This window comes from Suncus etruscus, chromosome 16 (genome assembly GCF_024139225.1).
Source record: "Suncus etruscus isolate mSunEtr1 chromosome 16, mSunEtr1.pri.cur, whole genome shotgun sequence".
Lineage (NCBI taxonomy): Eukaryota > Metazoa > Chordata > Mammalia > Eulipotyphla > Soricidae > Suncus > Suncus etruscus.
This window is the reverse complement of record NC_064863.1, coordinates 46,148,560-46,173,937: the sequence shown is the minus strand read 5'-3', so window position 1 is coordinate 46,173,937 and position 25,378 is coordinate 46,148,560. Positions and strand designations below refer to the sequence as shown.

General features: G+C 37.9%; 1 protein-coding gene and 1 long non-coding RNA gene across 3 annotated transcripts in view; both read left to right on the top strand.

The window, feature by feature from the left end:
• Positions 1–21,195, top strand: part of LOC126032301 (uncharacterized) — a 36,318-nt gene extending 15,123 nt beyond the window's left edge. The window contains exon 3 of the long non-coding RNA XR_007503844.1: positions 21,086–21,195. This is a non-coding gene — a long non-coding RNA (uncharacterized LOC126032301). The remainder of the gene's footprint in view (positions 1–21,085) is intronic.
• A 2,606-nt stretch (positions 21,196–23,801) lies between these two features.
• CLOCK (clock circadian regulator) overlaps positions 23,802–25,378 on the top strand; it is a 51,988-nt gene continuing 50,411 nt past the window's right edge. For both annotated transcript variants that reach the window (XM_049789943.1, XM_049789944.1), the window contains exon 1: positions 23,802–23,894. In XM_049789943.1, coding sequence (XP_049645900.1) covers positions 23,848–23,894 — 47 coding nt within the window. In that variant the 5' untranslated portion in view covers positions 23,802–23,847. The remainder of the gene's footprint in view (positions 23,895–25,378) is intronic.

Genomic DNA, 25,378 nt, shown 5'->3' with positions numbered 1-25,378 from the left:
TGTGCTAGGGGCTGCACCTGGAGATGCTTTGGGGACTGTGTGTTGTCTGGGATCAAGTCGTTCTGGGCTGCATGCAAATATGAACCTTAACTCCTGTCCTGTCACTTCAGCCACACTAGAACATTCTTATACTATAATTTTCAACATTTTTAACACTAGTCTCAATTTTGTTTATGTAATAAACTGATCCTTTTTTTTACCCCCTGCTTTTTGGGCCTGGCAGTGCTCAGGACTTACTCCTGTGTCTGTATTCAGGAATTATTCCTGGTGGTGTTTTGGGGACCATATAGGATGCTGTGAATAGAACCCTGGATGTTCCATGCATGACAAGTGGCCTAATTGTGTACTGCTGCTCTGGTCCTTTATTGGTTATTTTTTGTTGGAATCTTTAGTTCTTTTTTTTTTTTTTTAAACTTTTTGCTGTACCTATGGTGCTGGTGTTACTCTCAGCAGTGTTCAGAGAATTGTCATGTGCCAATGTTCAGAATCAGACCTCCTACATGTAAGGCATGTATGTAGCTGTTGAGTTACCTCTCATCTGATGGGTTTGATTTTTAAAATCAGTATGACTGGTAGAAGTGAGAGTTTTTACTTGGAAAAAATTAGTATAATCTTTGCATTATTTAGTAGCTTTGCATTGTATATATTGGGACAGCAATGCTCTTGAACAGGCTTTCTAAGTAGGGTGAGAAATTATGAAATAATATGTACACATAGTTAAAATTTAGGCTTTAGCATGCTTTACAGTGTTCAGCAACTTTTTCTTCTTCTCCAAGCATTTCCTTAAATGGAAAATCTAAATACCAAGAAAGAATCCTTTGGCCTTGTGAGGATGAAAGGGATACCTATTTTCCTCTTCCCCTCTGGGTTTTTGGGCTGGTCAACAATTTTTATTAATAGATTACCAGAAAAAAAAAACTAGTTTAATTACATGCATATGTATGGAGATTCTGCATAGACACAAGGATTTAAACGTCTGTAAGGCAAAATAAGGCGTATACCCCGAATTATGAACTAGACATGGTCTGAGGTATTAATGAGATAAGTGGAACTCATGTGGAGGAGTATTATTCACATGATAAAGAACAGATGCTTTAATGCCTGGGTCCTCAAAATTTTTAAACAGGACCAGTTCACTGTCCCTCAGACCATTAGAGGGCCAGATTATAGTTTAAAAAAATAAAACTATGAACACATTTCTATGTACAATACATTTATCTTATTTTGAAGTAAAAAAAAAAAAGGGAACAAATACAATTTTGTTTTGTTTTGTTTTGGGGCCACACTGGGTGGCGCTCAGGGATTACTCCTGGCAGGCTCGGGAAACCATCTGGGATGATGGGGATCGAATCCGGGTCTGTCCCAGGTCACCGCTTGCAAGGCAAATGCCCTACCGCTGTGCTATCACTCTGGCCCCAATTACAATATTTATAATGAAGAACAAGTAAAGTTAAATTAAAAACTTACCAGTATTTCAATGGAAACTATTGTCCTGCTTTTTTGTGGGCCCGTAGTTTGAAGACTCCTGCCTGAGACTGAGAGGAGGAATAAAGAGACAGAGGAGAGGAGTCAGAAAATGTGGTGCACATTCCGCATATGCACACTGCAGCCCAAGACATGTCAGCTGTTAAGCAGGACAGGCAGCAGTGGCAAAAACAATTGTCAGGCTGGATAAACTGGGCAGGCTACAGTTTGAGGACCCCTGCTTTAAGGGAATCACACATGTTGGGGCTCAGGGGGACATATAGGACTGAATCTGGGTCACCCACAGGCAAGGCAAGCACTTTAACTTGCTGTACTATCTCTCTGGTCCCCAGAATCTATAGTTACTAAAACATGTCTCCAAGGTGGATATGTCTTTCTTGGAAATTTCTTTACAAGTAAATTTTGTTTTACAAAACCAATGAATAGTTTTATTTTTCTATGTTGAAGCTTAAAATTGAGTTGAAATAGTAATTTAGAAGTTCTGTAGAGGAAAACTCACAAATTTAAATGAGAAATGTTAGGACTTCGTTATTTATATAATAATTTTAGTACTGTAGAAATTTCACATTTTTTAAATTAGAATCGTAATTGAAATGGGGGAAGTTTTCACAACTCTTTTTTTTTTTTTTTTTGGTTTTTGGTTTTTGGGCCACACCCGGTAACGCTCAGGGGTTACTCCTGGCTATGTGCTCAGAAGTTGCTCCTGGCTTGGGGGACCATATGGGACACCGGGGGATCGAACCGCTGTCCGTCCAAGGCTAGCGCAGGCAAGGCAGGCACCTTACCTTTAGTGCCACCGCCCGGCCCCAGTTTTCACAACTCTTACCTGATAATTTTTGTCTCCATCAAATGTGTGGTGTTATAAAGCAGTTTAGTTTAAAAAGATGTCTTAGTCTCACCAGTACAGTTTATTGTGTGAAGTAAGTTTAGTTGATTTTTTTTAAGACTTGATTACATTCTTCGGAAGTGTGTTTTCTTGAAGTTTGTACTTTAATCTAAAGTACTAAATTTCTAATATTTTTGTTTTGAAAAAAGTTTTGTGGTTTTTATAAAAGTAAATTTTGCTTCTTGGAAAAGAGTATAATCCCCAGTAACTACAAAGGAAAAAAGTCACCCAGATTCTCTAAAATATATTTGTATTTCCCCCAGAATTTTCCAGGGCATTTGTGTGTGTGAGTGATAATATATATGTTCTCATGAGTGTGCATGTTATGATATTTTTTAAACTTTATTTACTGATTGGTTGATTAGTTTTGGGGCTACATCCAGCTGCAATCGGGGTACTCCTGGCTTCTGCACACAGAAATCGCCCCCAGCAGGCTAGGGGATCATTGGGCATGCTAGGAATTGAACAGGGTCTTCCCTAAGTCAGCTGCATGCAAGGCAAATGCCCCACTGCTATGCTGTCTCTCCGGTCCTGCATGTTGTGATTTCATAGTAAATGTATAAACTATATATAAGCAGATTATATAAAAACTATTATAAGCAGTTTTATAAACTACTGTACCATGTTTTCTGAATGTCTAAATAAAAACAGATTGTTACTATTTTAATCTATTATAGTCTTATACTTGGAATATTTAATTTCATATCTATTTTTCTATTTTGTGTTAATCATCTTATTTTCTTGCTTATTTTCCCCAGAAATTAACTATCTTTTTATTTTCTCTTGCGAAGTTATTCTAGAGATCAAGTATACTTGATTTATTCAAATAGTACTAATGGAGGGCCCGGAGAGATAGCACAGCGGTGTTTGCCTTGCAAGCAGCCGATTCAGGACCAAAGGTGGTTGGTTCAAATCCCGGTGTCCCATATGGTCTCCCGTGCCTGCCAGGAGCTATTTCTAAGCAGACAGCCAGGAGTAACCCCTGAGCACCGCCGGGTGTGGCCCAAAAACAAACAAACAAAAAAAAATAGTACTAATGGCTATAGTATAATGTATATATATAAATATAGTATCGTATACAGTATAGTTAATGGCTATAGTACTAATGGCTTTCCTACTTCAACCTTTATGTAGTATTTATTTTTTTATGTTCAAACATTTATGATTTAGGGGCCGGAGCAATAACGCAGCAGTATGTCGTCCACGGCTAACCCAGGACAGACCTTGGTTCCATGCCTGGCGTTCCATATGGTTCCCTAAGCCATGAGCGATTTCTGAGCGTGTAGCCAGAGTAACCTCTGAGTGTCACCAGGTATGCCCCACCCCCCCAAAAAAAACCCAACAAAAACATTTATGATTTAAAAATTAGAAGGGGGGGGGGCAGAGCAGTGGCCAGAATGGTAAAAAAAAAAAATTAAGTTAGAAGAGGGTACAAAGGGACCGGAGAGATAGCATGGAGGTATGGCGTTTGCCTTTCATGCAGGAGGTCATCAGTTCAAATCCCGGCGCCCCATATGGTCCTCTGTGCCTGCCAGGAGCAATTTCTGAGCGTGGAGCCAGAAATAACCCCTGAGCACTGCCGGGTGTGACCTAAAAACCACAAAAAAAAAAAAAAAAAGAGGGTACAAAGGGTTACTGTGCTGGTAGGTCTTTTGCCTTGCATGTGGATGATTTGGTTTTGATCTCCCAAGCACCCCAGAAGTGCAGGGGCTTGAATCTGGGTTAACCTCATGCAATGCATACATCCTGTTATACTCTCTTTCGCTCCTATAATTATTCTTAAATCAATTAAAGTACTTGTGGGTGGTATAGAATTCAGGTTGAATGCTGACCTCAAGGTCTAGTGTAAAACTTTGCATGCTAATAAATCCTTAATAAAGTTCTTGTTTTCTTTTGTCGCATACATTGATGCAAATTTAGGTTGTCTTGTTTGTTTTGTTTAGGGCCTACATGTGCTTATGGGTTATTCCTGGCTATGTTGGAGTCCATTGAATTGACTCCAGGTTTTGTCCTGGGGATCCTGTGTGAGTGGGGGATTAGATCCAGAGTCCCTGTTGAGATGACAGCCTGTAAGTCAAGTCATCAAACAAAAATAACACCTCCTGTGCTATTTTTCTGGCCCCTCAAGTTTTTTGTTTGTTTTTGTTTCTCTCTCTTTTTTTTGCTTTAAAATTAAGGGATGACTTACAGACTTATTCATGATTGTGTTTAAGCATACAGTATTCCCAACAGTTTTTTTGTTTGTTTTTATACAATATATGTAAAATACATATAATATGTAACATATAACATGTTACATATGACATCCTATAAATTTGTTTGCCACTCAAACTGAATAGTAGTATTATATTATTACCAGTATTAAAAAATTAGTATAAAGTCATGATAGTTGTGGTTTAATAATTTTGGAAAAGAGAGTTCTTCCACACCATATATGTATGAGCCCCTGGTCCCTTTAAGAAGTTAGCTCAGAGCCAGGGACAACCCTGAGCATTGTCTGGTGTAGCACAACCCTTATCCCACCCACCAAAAAAAATTATGATATGCACTCTGCAGTAGAGTTCAGTAAAGCGCCATTGGTGCAAATACTCAACCTGAAATAAACATGATTTTTCTTAACTATTTTTGGTGTAGACTACTTCTGTCCCTTACTACCTTTTAAAAATACGTTTTTTTTATTAAGAAATTTGATTTATAAATTTTTTTGTTTTTGAGCCACACACGGTGACGCTCAGGCGTTACTCTGGCTATGTGCTCAGAAATCGTTCCTGGCTTGGGGGACTATATGGGACACCCGGGATTGAACCCAGGCCCATCCTGGGTCAGCCACATACAAAGCAAATGCCTTACCACTGTGCTATCACCCTTTCCCCTAAAATTATTGCTAGTTGAGATCTAGGCATATATTTCAATACTAATCCCTTACTACCTTTTTTTAAAAAAAGGGCCTGGGAATGGGGGTGATGTAGCAATAGCATAGCTGGTAGGGTGTTTGCTTGCACCATCCACCCATGTACCTCCTATGGTACCCTGAGCTAGCAAGGAGTGATTCCCGAGTACAAAACCAGGAGTAATCACTGAGCACTACTGGGTGTGGCCCCCAAATAAATAAAAGTAGGGCCTGGGGCCAGAGGGGTACTACTAGAGATAGGGTGCTGGCCTTGCATGTGCTGATCTCAGTCCCCAGCACCAGAAGTGGTTGGTATCTTGAACACCTCCAGAGGTCACTTAAGCACAGACCCAGGAATTGCCCCTACGCACTTTGGATGTGGCCCAAAAACTAAAAAGATGAAGATGGGATGGGGCAGTGAGTTTCAGGTGAGGGCCTGAAATTATTCAGTTCTCAGGGGCCACCAGGGTCATCCCTGTGATGCCAGGAATGCAATTCAGAATCTCTACCAGTTGGGTTATCTCCTGACTTTATCTTTCACTTACTTTTATTGAAAACCCAGAGATGTTGAAATTCCCTGAAGATGTTAAAATCTAAAAATGAATATATTATGCTTCTTCTAAGTCATAAATTGTTGAGACTTTTAAAATTTAGTGATATAGTAATAGTAACTATAGTTACTAGTTAATAGTAACTAGTACCTAATAGTTAATAGTAACTAGTACCTAATAGTGCCTGCTGTAGTATATAGTATATGTACTATATACTATATATGCATATATACTATACTATATACTTACATATCGTATATTTATATAGTCTAGCAAGTATTTTAACATACTTCTTTGGGGGGTGGGAGACTTTTTAAAGCAGCTCAGGGTGCCTGAAGTTAGTGGATCTCCTGGCAAAACTCAGTCATCTGGGCCAAATAGTTCAGTGCTCGGGTATGAAGATATGCTGGTAACCATTGTGCCCCTAGTATGTATTGCCAGGGATTGAACTGGTTCCAGTTCTCCCTAGTCTCTGTTCCAACATCATTGCATAAAATAGGCTGGAAGTTTGTCTTCTCATCTTAAAGAACATTCATATGTATATAAGCCAGTTGTACTTAAACTTAAGGAATTTGCGATTAGTTTTTATACCACTGTAAGACTAAACCATGAATAGGAGTAATGTTCTTCATTTTAAGTTAGTCGCCCAAATGCAAATTTTCTAATTTGTGCCACTTGAGAATTTTTTACTCCTACTAGCTTGTAATCAACCACTTAAGAAAATTAATGCTCTGACAACTTCGTTGGGTAGACACATTTTTAAGAAGAAGATTTAAATTATATGTTCAAACTTAATTTTTAAGTCTCTAAAAGTAATGAGGGGTTACTAGGGTTACCAGTTATACATAACATTATCAAAACTGATATGGTGTCTTTGGAGCTAAGTAGGCAATATAGCAGTTTAGTGTTTGTTCTGTGTCAGAACATTGATTGGTCAGTTCTGGTGGACCCCAAAGCTCTTGCAACTCTAGGAATTTCCTCATGGTGAAGTTCCCAGAGAGGGCCCCTGTAAACCAAGACCCTTAGTGATTTTGGTACCAGCTGGCTCTCATCCTAAGTCCTGAAGGATCCATTAATTTAGTCTTCTGACCCAGTTAAATATGAATGATCTGTGCTCCCAGATTCTCAGAAAGTTCTGTTAAACCCTTGTCCCTTGTTCACTGCTGGTACACAGCACCAGGTTCTTGAGGAAACCCCACAAATCCAAGTTCCTGGCACATCCTAACACAATACTGAAAAACTTCTGCATCTATGAGGAATGCCTGAAGTTCCTAGGTCTCACCCTAGTGTGGAAAGGTCCTTGTTGATCCAGACTCTGCATCTGCTTGCCCATTGAGTGGTGAAGTAGGGCCATTGGTGAAACAGCAGTGTGGGTGATGGGTACAGTAGGCCTGGCTTTGGCAGGGTTGGGCCTTGGCTCACCCTCTCCTCCCGAGATTGCAGCTCTCAGATATGTGGCTGATTTGCCCATAATTTTTCATGGCTTGATCTTTCAAGAGCAGAGAGTGTCTAGGGAGCTGATTGAATACAGACAGACATGGTGATTGTATTTGTTGTAAAGACTTTAAGGTACTCCCATTTGTTTGTTCTTCAGTTTGTCCTGCCACTGAGTTGTGTTGCCAGATCTGTCTTGGGTTATCTCACCTATGTTTTCTTCTTTGTATTATTTTGGTTCTTGCCTGATACTTAAGGTTTTATTCTTTCCAGTACTGAAGAGTTTCATTTTCTGAGTCTAGTTTTCCCAATACCATTCGCTTGTTGATGAAACTTTCTTTTTCTCCATTGTATGGACTTGGTCTTTATTCATAGATTAGATGTCCATATATATGTTGTTTATTTCTGGCTCTGGCCCATTGGTCTGTGTGCCTATTTTTGTTACAGTACCACTTTATTTTAATTATTACTTTGTAATATAGTTTGAAGTTAAGGAATATAATGTTCCCCCCCCCTTTTTTTTTGTTTTGGGGCCACACCCAGCAGTGCTCAAGGGTTACTCCTGGCTCTGTGCTCAGAAATCACTCCTGACAGGCTTGAGGGACCAAATTGGATGCAGGGAATCGAACCCAGGTCCATCCCGGGTCAGCCACATGCAAGGCAAATGCCCTACCGCTGTGCCATTGTTCTAATGTTCCCTCCTTTTATAAAAAAATTTTTGCTTTACAGAGTGGAAATGGTCTTAAGGGTAAGGCACCTGTCTTGTACGCGGTTGGCCCAAACAGACCATGGTTCAAATGCCGACGTCTCCTATGGTCCCCCGAACCTGCCAGGAGCAACTTCTGAGTGCAGGGCCAGGAAGAACCCCTGAGTGCCACCGGGTATAACTCCTAAACAAACAAAACAAAACAACAAACAAAAGACAAAAAAAAAAAAACCACTTTCCCTTTTAAGGACCGGGAGATAGCATGGAGGTAAGCATTTGCCTTGCATGCAGAAGGATTGTGGTTCGAATCCTGCCATCTCATACGGTCCCCCGAGCCTGCCAGGAGTGATTTTTGAGTATAGAGCCAGGAGTAACCCCTGACCGCTGCTGGGTGTGACCCAAAAAGCAACAAAAATAAATTTTTTTTTGCTTTGACTATTAGGCATCTTTCATGGTCCATACATATTTTTAACTTGTTTTCTTGAAAAATGTCATTGGTATTTTGATAGGGATTGTGTTGAAAATGTGAGTAATTTCCTTTGGTTAAGATGGCCATTTTAATAGTTTATTCTTCTAATCCTATTTTTCATTTTGTTGTCATTTTGTAACACCTTACATTTTCAGTGTATAGGCCTTTAATGTCTTCTGTTTCTTATACTTCCAGATGGTTTATCCTTTTTTGGTGCAATTGTAAATGATACTGATTTTTTTTTTCCTTTTTCATTTTTTTTGGGTTACACTGGGTGATGCTCAGTGGTTACTCTTGGCTATGCGCTCAGAAATTGTTCCTGGCTTGTGGGACCATATGGGACTCCAGGGGATCGAACTTTGGTCCATCCAAGTCAGCCACGTGTAAGGCAGATGCCCTACCACTGTGCTACCACTCAGCACCTAAATGAGACTTTGTTGTTGTTGTTGTTTTGGGGTCACACCCAGCAGGGTTCAGGGATTACTCCTGGCTTTACGGTCAGAAATTACTCCTGGCAGGCTTGGAGGACCATATGGGATGCCAGGATTTGAACCACAGACCTTCTGCTTGCAAGGCAAATGCATGGTAACTGCCTCCATGCTATCTCTCTGGCCCTGAGACTATTTTCTTAATTGCCATTTCTTCCAGGTCATTGCCTCTAGATTTTATTGTGCTACTTCACTGAATTCAATACATTATGTAAAGGCTGCATTAAGGGATGCTGGGGAAGTCAGGGGCCAGTCCTGGAGTTGCTTGGTCAGATGGTGCTTACCTCCTGCTTCAGTGCTTAGATCTAATGTTGTAGCACATGGGCCAGTTAGTGCTTGAAGTCTACCAGGGCTACACACGATGGTGCTTGGAGGTGCTTGGGGATCTAATAGTATTATACACATTAGTCCTGTGCTCAGCTATTATGACCCACCCCTGTCCCCTTTAGCATTTCTTGGTGGAATTTCTATGTGTATTATTATGTCATCAACAAATAAGACTATTGCACTTCAATTTGGATTCCTTTTAGATCTTTTTTCTTGCCTAAGTGCTTTGCTAAGGACTTTTAAAATTGTTAGTCGTGGCAAAAGTGGATATCTTTTCTAGTTCCAGATCATTAGAGAAAAGCTTTTAGTTTTTCATCACTGAGTACCATATATTAGCTGTATATTTGTCATAGATGGTCATTATTGTGCTAAAATATTTTTATTGAGCATGTCTTTGGGATGAGCAGCCTTTTGGTTTTGGGTCATACCTGGCAGTGCTTTGGGATTGCTCAGAGTTTGCTCCTAGTGGTACTAGAAGACCATGTAGTTCTGGGGATTAAACCCAAGCAACCTTTATAAAACATACAGTCCAGTCTGTTAAGTTTTTTAGCCTTCTGCACCATATCTTGAATGATAATTTTCAAAGTATTCTTGATACTTTTTTAAAAATCTACTAGTAGTATGAATGCTATTTAATGCTCTCTTCTAGCCTGTAAGATTTCTGCTGAGAAGGCTGTTGAGGATTTTATTAAAGGTTCATAGCAAGTTACTTTCTTTACCCTAGTAATTTTCAGAATTTCTTGTCTATCGTTGATTTTCTTTTTCAATTTTTTTTTTTTTTTTTGGATTGTGGGCCACACCTAGTGACACTCAGGGGTTATTCCTGGCTATGTTCTCAGAAATCGCTCCTGGGTTAGGGGACCATATGGGATGCTGGAGGATTGAACTGCAGTCCATCCTAGGTTAGCACGTGTAAGGTAAATGCCCTACCACCTGCATACCTCTTCGGCCCTCTTTTTCATTTTTTTATAGGAAACTTCCCAGTAGTGCTCATTGCCCTGAGATCATTCCCATCTCTACTGCTGTTAAGCAGTTCATTGTTCAGTCCCAACGGTGTGGTGCTGCTCCTACCCAGTGGTCCATTGGGGGTTCTCAGGCTCCAGGCTATACCTGGGGTTGAGGGCAGGAGGTGCTCTGGAGTTGGCAGGGCTGCAGCAGAGTGCTCAGTAGGCCATATGAGGCTTGGACTCAATGCTTGAGTTTGTAGAACATGTGCCCCACCTCTTTGGGCAGTTTCTCCAGTCCTGTTGTTTTGAATTAAAATATGTGAGTGTCTTCTAAGCTTCCTAGACACATGCTTTTTTCTTCCCTTAGATTTGCTAAGTTCTCAGCTGTAATTTTTTTTTAGCTGTGATTTCTTTAAATATGGTCTCTGCTTTCATTTCTCTCTTTGCCCTCTGTTACTCCCATACTTGATATTTGTCCTTCTAAATCTCATGTTTCTAGTAGAATTCCTCTTTTCTAAGTTTTGTTTCTTTCCATTTGAACCATTGCTTTGATTTTTTCTGTTTCTGATAGTTGTTATGAGATGGTATGCTATGTTTTTTGTATTTTCATAAGTCTACATTGAATTTAATTTATGCTCTTTACACACAGCATCTAATTGAAATTAAGATTTTTTTTCCCTCTAGGGGTCAGAGAGATAGTACAATTGCATGCTGCTGTTCCTGGTTTGATCCCTGGCTCCATATTATGGTTGCCTGAGCCCTACCAGGAGTGATCCTTGAATATAGAGCTAAGAATAAGCCCTGAGCATTGCTGGGTATGACTCTAAAAGAAAATACAAAACTTCTCTAGTTTCTCTGAAGCCTTAGAACTTATTGATGTTTTGGGTCATGTTTGTATTAAGTTGAGATTCTCCTGATCTCATTTAGGTTTTTGATTCATTTTGTTTGATTCATTTTGTTTGTTTGTTTGTTGTTTTTTGGGTCACATCTGGCAGTGCTCAGGGGTTACTCCTGGCTCTACACTCAGAAATCTCTCCTAGCAGGCTCGGGGGATCATATGGGATGCCGGGATTTGAACCACTGACCTGCTCCATGCTATCTCTCCGGGCCCTGGTTCTTCATTCTTTATCAGTCACTTGCTCCTTTCGCTGTTAGTTTTTCTTGTTAAGTTTGCTCCCCTGGAGTCTCTTTTTTTCTTTAAGGAATTGTTGAGTTTTCTATAGCCTTTTTCTGCTGCAGTTATTTATGTTTTTCTGGAGATAGATCCTTTCCAAGGTGGAGCACACTGCCCTCTGGAGGATGTTGAAATGATGGTTGATATAGTAACATCCGGTGTAATGAGGGGGTAGGGTGGGGATGGGTGCTTTCAGTTTGCTTTAAAGAAGGAGGGGCTAAGTGATTTTTTTTCTGAAAATGGTCCTGTAGGATAAATAAATTTTGGCCCCTCTGAGATAGGTGGATGAAAATGTCTCTAAGCTTTAAGCAGGTAAGGTTTTTCTGTGATCATTTTTATTTGATTTCTGGTTATACTTTAGCAGGGAGCTTTATTTGCCAGTTCTAGTCTGCCATTTTACTAGAAGTTTTAAGATTTATCTTAATTATTTTAAATAGCTGATGTGAGTTTCATTTCTTATTAAATAAATGGATTTGCTTATGTTTGTTGCAGAGCAGGCTTTTCCCAAGTCCTTACAAAAATCTCTTGAAGGGATCATTTTCTCTAGCTTCTAAAGGACCTGGCCTTCTTACATCATTTCCCTCAGGTTACTTTCTAAGGACCACTTGCTGACCCTGGAGGCCAGGGGTCAGGGAAGAGCGGGATGGCTGGTATATTATAGTCAGGTTTAATAGGGACTATTTTTAGTCTTCTGAGACTTCTATGCCATATTATTTTCTCTCTTGCCCACCTAATTTCAGAGAATTTCTTTTCCCATTCCTTTTCTTACTCTGAGCAATTGCCATTGACGCTTTTCTTTCCGTAGAAATGCAGTATTCTCTTAATTAGCTCCATTAACCCCGCTGTTCTTTTATAAACATTCATGCTTAGTTTACTCAAGAAACCTGGAGATTTTAAACTTAATTTGTAGGATACTTTTAAAAAATTATAGCTAAAGGAACTATTTTGGATTGAGAAAGTCTAGAGAAATATGACAGATTCATTGCAGTACTGAAGTCTGTGCTAGAGGAGCTCATTAAATCCTCAAAGGCTTTATTTGCTCAGTTATTTAAAAAAAGGAACTTATGGCTAGAAATGTATTTCAGCAGTAACACACTTCTATATGTGAAAGCTTTGGTTTGGTCCCTAGTACAGTGAGAAGAGAAAGAGAAAATATAATTGTTAAATTTAATGGTTTAGCATATACTCTGATTATGTAAGATAATGTCTTTGTTCTTAGGAAATAAACATCAAAGTATTTAGGGACTATATGTGATGTATCAGATTTAAGAACTATTTTTCTATATAAGGAAAATGATGCAAATATTAACAATTGTTGGTGAATATAGACAATGTGTATAGGAGTTCTTTGAAATACTCTGTAAGTTTTAAATTATTTTTAAGTAAAAAGTTTAAAGAAATATTTTTACTAAAATATATACAAATATATATATATACAATTTTTGCTTTTTAATTTATTGTTTCCATTAAAATACACTTAAAATTTTTGGGACTGGAGACATACATAGTACAGCAGGTAGGGCACTTGCCTTGCACACAACCATGCACACAACAACCAGGGTTCCCTGGCCAGATGAATTGGGAAAGAGGCCCTTGGAAACTGGACTATGCTGGGCGAAGCTCAGAGCAAAAGAGAACTGATATGAAAGGAAATGATTCCCTAATTGTGAGTATGAACACACAAAGGTAGGTACCACTTTATATTTCAGCAGCTCAAGCACAAAACAAATCCAGAGAAACACAACGAAGACTTAGACTTGAACTACATTGTAAACTAATGCTCAGATCAGATGACCTTGGGTAAGGATATATGTAGAGGATAAACCCTCATATAACCATTTAGTAAAGGCCCCGATAACAAGTTAATATTGAAATTACTGTTCAAAGGAAGCAATTTGAGCTCACAGTCTAAACTTTAAAAAATCAAATTCTGAAGAAAATGTTAATAGAATCTAGAGTTTAATCACCTAATTCTTAATGTCAAGTATATAATCCAAACTAACTTGACATATAAATAAACAGGCAAATCTCACCTTTTTTGTGTATGGGGTGGAGTTGAGGGTCAGTAGGGCTTCCCAAGCAATACTCATGGAACGTAGGAGTCCCTGCTGACACATCTTGGCAATGCTTAGGGGCCTCCAGGGCTGCACTTGGTGATGCCCTGGGTGGCCATATGGTGCTGGGGTTGTTGAAACTGGAATCAGCCACATTCAGGGCATATAGCTTAACCCCTGTACTATTTCACCATCCAAAAAAAAAATTTTTTTAAGGGAAAAGACAAACCAGTACTGATTTCAGATAATGAGGTTTTCCTAAAAAAAAAATAATTTTTAGAGCAACTATTTTATCCATATTTCATGAGATTGAAGTGAATACTTTTGAAATGGATGGAAAGATAATTTTCTTAAAAAAATAACTCAAACCTAGCAAGCAGCCGATCCAGGACCTAAGGTGTTTGGTTTGAGTTCTGGTGTCCCATATGGTCCCCCGTGCCTGCCAGGAACTATTTCTGAGCAGATAGCCAGGAGTAACCCCCGAGCACCACCAGGTGTGGCCCAAAAAACAAAAAAACAAAAACAAAAACAAAACAAACAAACAAAAAAAACTGGAGGGATAACTTAGTTCACGTGTTGTGCTCTGCATGCCAGAGGCCCAGGTACAGTCCCTAGCACTACATAGTTATCCACCAATTGTCCTGGTGGGTACAACTCTAAACGCAGAATTAGGATTAGCTCCTTAACACTGCCAAGTGTGATCCTTCCCAAAAATAATCACTGAAAATGTGATTTTGAAAGAGCATTTGTTACTGGTTTTGGTGAGTTCTATAATAACTCTAGAGGAGGAGAGAGAGAAGTAAAGCACCGGATTGGGTTGTTGGAGAGGAGATCAAGGAAAATACCTGATAATGATACTTGATGATGATGTATGCCTATATTAAGATCCAAAAGCAATAATAAGAATATAATGGCCCTGGGGCTGGAGTGCTAATCAGGAGGTAAAAGCATTAACCTTGCATGTGGTCAACCCAGGTTTGAACATACTGTCGCCCAACATCACCAGGAGTGATTCCTGAGTGCAGAGCCAGCAGTAAACTCTGAGCACTGCCTGATGTGGCCCAATAGCCAAAAAGAGGAAGGTAAGGAAAGAGAGAAAGAGAGGTCATAAATATATGCTTATTTATCTTATGTAAATATGAGGACTTAATGTGATAGTGGAGGGAAAGGAGAGGTGAAGGAGATTCTGAATGATAAAAGTTATAGGACTGGTAGTGGTTATAGTATTGCAGTATGAAATTCCACTTTGGGACTTTAGGGAGAGGTGAAAAAATAATTTACAAGGGACAGTGAGGGAAAAGGAAGACTGTCTTAACTTCCAGACTATTTCAGATAAAAGAGAGAAAAACAACCATTATTTGGAGAGCAGAACTTATGAAGGTATTACCTGGCACTGGAAAGGTCAAGAGTGTATGTAACATTACTGTTGAAATAGGATATTATGCTAATGATATATCATGAGTTCTGGTAAACTCTGTGTAAAATGATTTTGGAGATGGGGTAAGAAAAAGAAAAAAGTTCATAGTAGGAATGTACAGTATATATGAGGAGTCCCAGAGATAGGAGAGGACTTGATTCTAGACTTCTGCTTACTAATATAAAAGAATGGTTGGGCTTCACTGAATAGTTTTGATAGTTTCTCAGGTGGTTTACAGTCAGCACAGTAGATTTAATACTGTCCAGAGATTTTTGAACCTATAATAAATTGCTGTTGCCGCTGCACAGCCTTCATTGTTTTAAATAGTACACATTTATCTTCTTGCCAGTCTCCATCTCTGGAGTACCACGTTGATCTCTTGGCAAAAATCAAGGTATCAGTAGGACTGCATTCCTCTGGAGGATTTAATGGAGAATGTTTTCCTATATAGGTTTTCAGGTTCCTAGAAGCTGCCCATATTCCTTGGCTTGTGATCATCTTCTTTCACCTTCAGATCTAGCCACATACATTTTTCTGACCCGTTTCTTCTTCAACCTCAGCTAGGAAAGGTTGGTTCATTGATTTTAATGGTTTATTGAATCCACCCAGATAGATCAGGATTGTCTCTTCATCGCAAGATCTTTAATATTAATCTCATCTGTAAAGTTCTCTTTTGCTGTATAAAGTTACCTATTCACAGTTTCCAGAAATCGTAGTTTATATAATACTAATCCAACATTCCTAGTGGGGACATGATTCTGTTAGGACCTCTATGTTCTTTCTTCTGGATAGTGGTAGAGAGGCCAGCTGCAGGATGTTGAGGTTCAAAGTTATGGAACAAAGTTCACTCTGATAACCTTGCTCCAGATTTTCTGAGGTTTCTTGAGACCAGGTAAGGGCTGTTTTCTCAGCTCATTTTTATAAAAGGAGTCGAATGCCCTTGTGTTCTGTAGACAGAATCAGGCCTGTATCGGTCCCATACATAAATCGGGAACTCAGACAAGTTGGAGAAACATACCAGTTGAATTATTGACAATCTTGTGTTTAGAGAGCTATATTAAATTTTTTAGGTTTTGTTTACTTAAAGTCCAAAAATACCTTGCCTAGATGTTTGACAGACTTAAGTTTTATTTCTAATAATTTGGTGTTTGTATTGAGTCAGAATTTTCTCTGGTCCTAAGAGAATATGGTTCATGAATCTTTAGTTTACTTCTTTGTTCTTACTGTCAAGTTGATTTTAGAAATGCTGTTCAATCAATAATATTTTTCTTGTAGCCTAGTATTTTTATTGCTGTTTAGAGATAGGCTGATGTTATCATATAATATTGAACAAATTAAAACCTATTTCATTTTTTACATATTTACCAAGTTAGTTAAACTTTTTATTTTCTATTTTGCTATTGCTCAGGGGTTAATTCTGGCTCTCTGGGATCATGCTTAGCAGTATTCTGGGAACTAGATGGGGTACCAAGGATTAAAGTCAGGTCAGCTACATGGAAGGCAAGCAATTTACTGACTGTATTTTCATATCAACCTCTACAGTTTTATGAAAAATGATTGTTTTAGCTTGAAAATTAATAAGCAGAAGGAAGCTGGAATTCTTTATAAATGGTGATAAGTGTGGTATAAGTGTGTTTGTATTCTCAGTTATTTAAGTTTCAATGCTACCTTTAATTAATATTAACAGAGCCATCAGTCTGAGAAGTATCTGTGATACTAGATTAACTAACCTAGATTTAGCTAACCTGTTTTAAAGTAGGTCAATGGGTCAGTAGGTTAGTAGGTTAGAAAAAGATTTATAGTATTTTTTTATTTTTTAGACCCAGATTCTCGAGTTAACTATTTAAAATTATTTAAAAGGATTAACAAATGAAATTGAGCTTTACTATAAATTATGTGAAGAATACATAGGAAATGTATTTTGTACTTTTGCAATGTTGCTTTGTTTCTCATGTGCTCACATTTCTTTTCTGGAGTGTATAATGTGTGTTTTATGCTTGTTATTATAACCAGGGCTGTAGTAAGTTAAAGGAAAAGGTAAAGCATATTTATGAGAATAATTGTTTTTGTTTTAAGGGCCACACCCAGCAGTGCTCAGGGGTCACTTGAGGATCATTCTCAGAGGTTCTGTTGAGTGGGGTAGGGGAATTAAGCCTAGATTGGGCATGTACCCTAACTGCTATACTATCTCCTGGTTCCACCATACTGTAATTTCTGTGTTTTCATTGAGGCAAATTAAAACCTCTATCTTTCTTTTCTTTTCTTTTCTTTTCTTTTCTTTTCTTTTCTTTTCTTTTCTTTTCTTTTCTTTTCTTTATACTGTCTCACTATTTCAGCTCATTTGTGGTTCTAATGAACTGTAGCATTTCTCCCATTTCTGACCTCCACATGCCATCTGAGCCTTGATTAAAAAATTGTACTCAGTCAGTAAGCCATATGGTAGTATGGAAACCTTCCCATTCATTTGTATCTAATTCTTACAGCAACATTTTATAGTTTTTAGTATATAAATATATTACATTTCTGGTGATATTCATTATGAAGTGTTTGTTTTCATGCTAATGTTTCTTTCTTTTCCCTCTTGTGTAAATTTTTTTTCTAATAATATATTTAAGCACCATGGTTACAAGTTTGTTATTAGTTGGGTTTTAGTCAAAAAGTGTACACCCCCCCCTTCACCAATATAACCTTCCCACCACATCACTCTCTCCTCCCCCATTCTCTGCCTGTTCTAGACAGACATTCTATTTCTCTCACTCACTATTGTCATGAGCTGTTGCGTTAGTGTAGTTATTTCTCTAATTGCGCTCACCACTCTTTGTAGTAAGCTTCATGTCGTGAGCTGGTTGTCTCTGGGTATTATTACCATACTGTCTTATATTTTTCTTAAATTCCATAGATGAGTGAGACTATTATGTATCTATCTGTCTCCCTCTGATGTATTTCATTCAGCATAGTAGTTTCCATGTCCATCCATGTATAGGAAAATTTTATGACTTCATTTTTTTATGACAGCTGCATTGTATTCCATTGTGTAGATGTACCAGTGTTTCTTTAACCATTTTTTGTTGTTGGGCATCTGGGTTATTTCCATATTTTGGCTATTGTAAATAGAGCTGCAATTTATGTAGGCATGCAGAGGGCATTTTTTGTATTGTGTTTTTGTATTTCTAGGGTATATCCCTAGGAATGGTATAACTAGATCATACGGGAGCTGAATTTCCAAGTTTTTGAGAAATCTCCATATTATTTCAAAAAGGCTATACTAGGCAACATGCCTATGAGCAGTGAATGAGAGTTCCTGTCTCCCCATATACCTGCCAGCACTAATTGTTTTTGTTCTTAGTGATGTGTGCTGGTCTCTGATAATGAGGTACCTCATTGTTGTTTTGATTTGCATCTCCCTGATGATCAGTGATATGGAGCATATTTTTTATTTGCCTTTGGCCATATGTATTTCTTTGAGAAAGTATCTGTTCACTTCTTCTTCCCATTTCTTGGTGGCATTAGATTTTTATTTTCTTGTTAAGTTTCTGTCAGTAACTTGTATATCTTAGATATTAGCCCCTTTCCTGATTGGTATTGGGTGAACAGTTTCTCCCATTCTGTGGATCACCTTTGTATCCTAGTCATCATTTCCTTTGAGGTGCAGAAGCTTCTCAGTTTAATATAGTCCCATTTGCTTATCTCTGCTTCCACTTGTTTGGAGAGTGATGTTTCCCCCTTGAAGATGCCTTTAGTTTCAATGTCATGGAGTATTTTACCTATGTGTTCTTCTATATAGCTATGATTCTGGGTCTGATATCAATGTCTTTAATCTATTGGATTTGACCTTTGTGCATGGTGTTAGATGGAGGTCCTGGTGCATTTCTTTTGCATGTGGCTGACCAGTTGTCCCATCACCATTTGTTGAAGAGGCTTTCCTTGCTCCATTTTGCATTTCTTTTTGGTCTTGTGACAATTATTCAGTTAGTTAGTTTTGTCTGGTATAAGTATGGTCACTGTACCCTATTGGTTTTAATTTTTAGGGAATAATTTTTTTCCATTCTTTGACCTATTGCCTTTTATGACCTTATGTTTAACGTGAATCTCTCATATACATAATGTAGAGTCATATGTCATGTGACACTTCACTCAATACCAGTCTGCATATACAGCATTGGTCCCTGTATGTAGCATGTAGAACATGTAGTACAAATGCTACATACATGTATGCTATGTATAGGCATTAAATAAGCTGTGTACCATCTAGGTTTATGTAAGTACACTTTGTGAGACTCAAGAAATAATGAAATCAGTTCACAGTGTATTTATGGAATGCATCCCTTGGTTGAGCTATGCCTAACTATAGATATTTTAACATTCATTTAACTACTTTGTCTTTTGAGTGATGAATTGAATTCATTTGCATTTAAAATAATTACTGGTAGGACTTACTGTTGTCATTCAGTTAATTATTTGGGGGGTTTTTGTAGGTTTTTTTTTTGTCCCTGTATGTAGCATGTAGAACATGTAGTACAAATGCTACATGCTACATACATGTATGGTATGTGTAGGCATTAAATAAGCTGTGTACCATCTAGGTTTATGTAAGTACACTTTGTGAGACCTCTTCCAATCTTATTCTTTGTGTCTTGTTCATTTTCTCCCTAATGAAATACTTTGAATTTATTTGCTTTTGTTTATCCTAAAGGTACTTTCTGTGTGCTTACCTATGGCTCTTATATAAAATAACTTTTTTTTTTTTTTTTTTGGTTTTTGAGCCACACCCGGCATTGCTCAGGGGTTACTCCTGGCTGTCTGCTCAGAAATAGCTCCTGGCAGGCACGGGGGACCATATGGGACACCGGGATTCGAACCAACCACCTTTGGTCCTGGATCGGCTGCTTGCAAGGCAAACGCTGCTGTGCTATCTCTCCGGACCCATATAAAATAACTTTTAATGATCTATTTTAAATTGGTAAAAATTTGATTTCAAGTAGCCTGTTCTTAGAACCAAAAGGTAATATTGCAGTGGGCAGGGCACTTACCTTGAACACAGCCGACCCAGGCTCATTGCCCAGCAGCATATGTAGTCCCCTGACCATCACCAGGAATGATCCCTGAGCAGAGTCAGAAGTTAATCCAGAGCACAACCAGAGGTGGCCTTAGTCCCCCGACCCCAGAAAGGGAGCCTTGTTGTGTATGGAAATATTTTAGGGGATTACTATGTTACTCACCCTAACCTGATTGGTGATTGTGCCCTACCCTAGGGTGTGACCTGGCATTCTGCCCCCACCCTAGGGTAGTACCTGATTTTGCTTCCACCATTGGTTGGTATCTGATCCCACCATTGGGTGGTACCTGATTCTGGGGGATAAAAACAAGGGTCTGTGGAAGGCGAGGGGCTTTTTGCTGGAACTGAGGCTGAGTCTTTGGACTTCAGTCTTGTCCACTGAATAAAGCTAATATTTCCACAAGCCTGACTGTCTGTGAGCTGTTTACCCGCCGTTTCACCTCAGAACCATCAGCTAGACAGGGTGGCAGATGCGTGCTCCGAGCTGGAAGAGAAAGGCCTCATCCTCCATCCTTCCATCAGTTAACCTCTTCAGGGGCTGACTTGCAACAGGAGCCTGTTCTTTTACTTTTCTACTTGTCATAAAGTACATCTTTATAAAGTTCATTTGTGTATTTTTGTAGCCATGGTTATGTTTACACTTTTGTCTTTTACCTTATAGAATTAAAAATGATTGTCTTAGTTTATTCTCTATTTAGCAGGAAATGGGTGGCATACTTGTTGGTACTCAGGAGCTACACTGCTACTATGCTTAGGGTTCATTCCAAGTGGCACTGGAAATTGACTCCAGGCCTCCTTCAAAGTATGTGTTCAGTTCCTTGAAATAGCTATTTCTGGCCCTTACTCCCTAATTTTATTTTCAGAACAGTTTGCTAGATTTAATCATTGTTTTGTACATTTTTATGAAAAAGTATTAAGTATCATCTTTAAAAATTATTTTGAAAACTTTTATGTAGGAGCTGGAGCAATAATAGTACTTTGGGTAGTACACTTGCCTTGCATGCAGTGAATACAGGTTTGATTCCCATCATCCCATATGATCCACTAAGCCTCAACATGAATGATTTCTAGTGCAAAGCCAGGAATAAGCCCTGAGCACTGCCAGGTGTGCACCGCCTTGCTTCCCCCCTTCCCCAAATACCTCTTGTAACTTTCTGTGTATTGAATAAATTTAATAAATTATTCTTTTTTGCTTTTACAGAATTCTGATGAGACCAATGGTCAGCCTTATAGAAGATTACATTGAGCATAAAGATTTTTGAAGAATCATTTAAAGAGATTAAAAAAATACAAAAGGTAATAGAAGTATTTGTGTGTGTGTATTTTTGTTTTTAGTTTTTTGTGACACACCCAGCAATGCCCAGGACTTATCAATACTTATCTATTTTTGTTTCAAGTCCTGCAATTACTACACACAAGACTTAATCTATTTTTTCCCCATTACCACTTTGGCAATTATTTTTTTTTTTTTCTTTTGTGGTTTTTGGGTCACACCCGGCAGTGCTCAGGGGTTTTTCCTGGCTCCATACTCAGAAATCGCTCCTGGCAGGCACGGGGGACCATATGGGACGCCGGGATTTGAACCGATGACCTTCTGCATGAAAGGTAAACGCCTTACCTCCATGCTATCTCTCCGGCCCCCACTTTGGCAATTATTAAAGTTAATTTGATACCATTTTAAGAAGTTAAGGAGAATCATTTTCCAGCAATTTCTCTAGTTTATTTAGTTGCCTCCTTGTCATTTCCTTAACTACAACAGGTTCAGTTATTGGCTGTATTATTGACTGGAAATGTGAATAAAAGATGTTGGATGAACTGTTAGTTCATAACATAGAGTTATGTTATTCAGTTTAACTGTATCATATATTGTTTGGGAAAATATTGCTAACAATAATAAAATTGTGTACTAAAGTACCAATCTGTATCTTCTAGCCCATTTTGGAGTCACAAGTATGGTGAGCATGGGCCTTCGTAGAGTTTGAAGTCCTGTTCAGAGACCTTTTTTCCCACCTACTTTTTTCTTTTCTATCTTATGATAATCAAACATGCAGATAGCAGATGGCATGCAAGGCTCATTCAACGGAAAAGGCCTTTTCTGTTTTAACTTGAAATGATTTTCTTTAAATTAACTTAGGTTGGCTGTTATCTTTCTTTGTGCTGTTTTTGTTATTCTAGTGAAGCAGCAACTTATTCCATGATAAGCATGTCTGTCGGATGAGAGTTGTACTTAGATGATCTTTCTAACTCAAAAATTCTGTAATTTTGTGTGCTGAACCAGATACTTAAACTCAATATCATATCCTGCTTATATCCTGTCTCCTGATTTTGCCACACCTTTTCTTTCAAAACTCTTCGCTTTTCTCAATCCCACTTCTGCAGTCCTAAAACTGCTTGAGCTGTGCTGCAGAATCTTTTTATCTAGGTTATTCCCTTTCCCAGTCATGCATTTACATTTGAAAACAAGGGGAAGTTATTTTAGAATTTCATGGTTTTGGGTTACCTTTAATTTCCTTAGAGTCATACATTGTTATACACTATTATTAAAAGTTTAAATAAAAATACAATAAAGTGAAAAAGATTTATTTTGGTTTTGGGGTCCCACCTGTGCTCAGGGATTACTCCTTCCTGGCTCTACACTCGGGAATCATTCCTGGCTGTGTTTCGGGGACCATCCAGGATGCTAAGGATTGAACCACATCAGCTGCATATAAAACAAATGCCCTACCTATTCCAGCCCCCAAAAGTGAATTTTTAATGCCTCAAAACTGTTGTTAGGATGTCTGCTAGAATTAAAGTGCTCATTCGATATTTAATTTATACCAGTTGGATAGATTGTCTTGTATGAATAAAACCTGCCTTGCTTTTATAAAAACTATAAAATAGAGCCAGTTTTTAGAATCATTAAGCAGATTAAAGCAGCACATTGTAATTCCTTCATTGTGGGTATGAAACTTCCTTTGGCTTACCTTCACTATTCTACCACTCCTGTATGCTCTAATAGTTAAAACTTGAAGTTGTAATGCACTTAGATATTTTCTCTAAAGAAAACATTAGACCTTTGGATGAGAGAGACAGTAGCAAGGTTAAGACATGCCCTGCTTAGATCCTCAGCACCACATGGTCCTCTAAGCACTATCAGAAGCAATTCTCATTTCTCCCAGTAACACCATCAATATAACACTCCCAACAGGGAATAAACAGATAAGGCTAAGTCTTAAATGTCTCACAAAGGCCCATGTACTTGCAGATTCTGTTCTTATACTCTAAAAATTCTTAGAATTTTTTTCAACTACTACCTCTTATTCCTTTAGTCTATTATTTCTCAAATTTAAATGCATGTAAATCACATTAAAAAGTAGATTCTTAGTAGGATAACACCTATTACATATTTTAACCTGATTTAAAAGGATGCTGGTATTACTCTCTGGATCAGGTTTTTAGAATGAAGAATCTAGACTACCTGACTGACCTATTGCTATCAAATAATCTTCTCCCCCTTAAAATACTTCCATTATTCAGTTTATTGTAATTATTTAATGTCTGTCTTCTTTGTCAGTTACAGATTTTGGGCCATATGGAATGTCTTTATATCCTCAAGTATTCTCTTGAACTTCACACTGCCCAATAACAACTAGGTTTTCAAGATAATGTTCATTACCAAATAGTGTTATTACAGCCTATTAACTGTTAGTAGTTTAATATGTACCAAATATTAAGAGGGACTTTAAATTTTTATAGTAGAAAATGAATTTTGAAAACTATTTTCAGTGTTTTAATTTTTAATGAGAAAAGGCTTCAAATGTGCTAAAGATATTTGTTTATAAATAATGTTCCTGTTCAATGCAAACAAAAACACTTTGAATCAAGATTACTATGCTTTTAGAAAACTTAATAGCTTTTTATTTTTCTTTCCACCTAAGGAGAAGTACAAATGTCTACCACAAGAAGAAAACGTAGTATGTTATGTTGTTTACCGTAAGCTGTAGTAAAATGAGCTCAATTGTTGACAGGTATGTTTATATTTTTATGTTTAATAAATATTAAAGTGTTTTAAAAATTTACCAAGAACATATTCTACATCAGTGTGATAAAGTGAATTGACACTTACATATAATTCCTATAATCCATTTTTATGAGTACATAGAATAAAATTCTGTTCTATTAAAAATCTATTAATTTAAACTAAGTCACAAGGTATAATTTTTGTCTAAATTTTGCTTTCTAATCTTTCAGAAAGTCTTGTTAAAATTGATTTTGTTAAAATTGCTATAGAAGAGATTGTGAGAATATTTCCCTGGCATCTTACGTAATCTTTTCTTCCCTATCTCTTTATCTTTTTCTTATCTGTTATTTCTAACTTGTATACATTCAAACATTAAGTATTTGCTTAAGAGTGAACGATATTTATAATATTATTAGTTATAATTACTCTTGGTAAAAAAAATTAACCATATGTTTCTTTTTAAGGCATTTAAAATCTCATTTTAAAATTTTAACAGTTTTGGGGCCGGGCGGTGGCGCTGGAGGTAAGGTGCCTGCCTTGCCTGCGCTAGCCTAGGACGGACCGCGGTTCGATCCCCCGGCGTCCCATATGGTCCCCCAAGAAGCCAGGAGCAACTTCTGAGCACATAGCCAGGAGTAACCCCTGAGCGTCACAGGGTGTGGCCCAAAAACCAAAAAAAAAAAAAATTTTAACAGTTTTTAACATTTTTAACAATGTTTTTAAATTTTAACAATTTTAAGTGTTTAAATGTTAAGTTTTAAATGTTAAAAATTTTAACACCTCTGACAATGGGGTTTATGTCAATACTTCTCTTGTAACATTCTTTTACTGGTAACATTTTTTTCTTTAGTGACACATAAAGCAACTTTTATAATCAGTGGTGTCTTACATTTGGTGAAATGCAGCAACTGTTTAAAATATTAACAGATAGGGGCCGCAATAATAGCATAGCAGCAGAGCTTTTGCCTTGTACACAGCCAACATGATGCTGGTTCAATTCCCAGCATCCCATATGATCCCCCAAGCCTACCAGGAGCTATTTCTGAGTGCAGAGCCAGGAGTAACCCATGAGCGCCGCAGGGTGTGACCCAAAAAAACAAACAGACAAAATAAAATATTGACAGATAATGTATAGATTAGCCTTTTTATATGTCACATTACCCTAAACCAAGGACGGACCGCGGTTTGATCCCCAGGTGTCCCATATGGTCCCCCAAGCCATGAGCTATTTCTGAGCGCATAGCCAGGAGTAACCCTGAGCATTACAGAGTGTGGCCCAAAAGCGAAAAAAAAATCAATCTTAGAACAATTAAATGAAATTTATAGAAATGGAAACTACAGGTTTGAAAGGCAACTATGTTTAGTACTGGTGAGTGAGATCTATGTTGATCTTATACTAAACTCCTTGTACTTTTTATTTTACCACTGTCCTATGATTTCCCTTTAGTGAACTTGTATTTTAAGACCTTTGAAATTGAAATTTTTCACAAA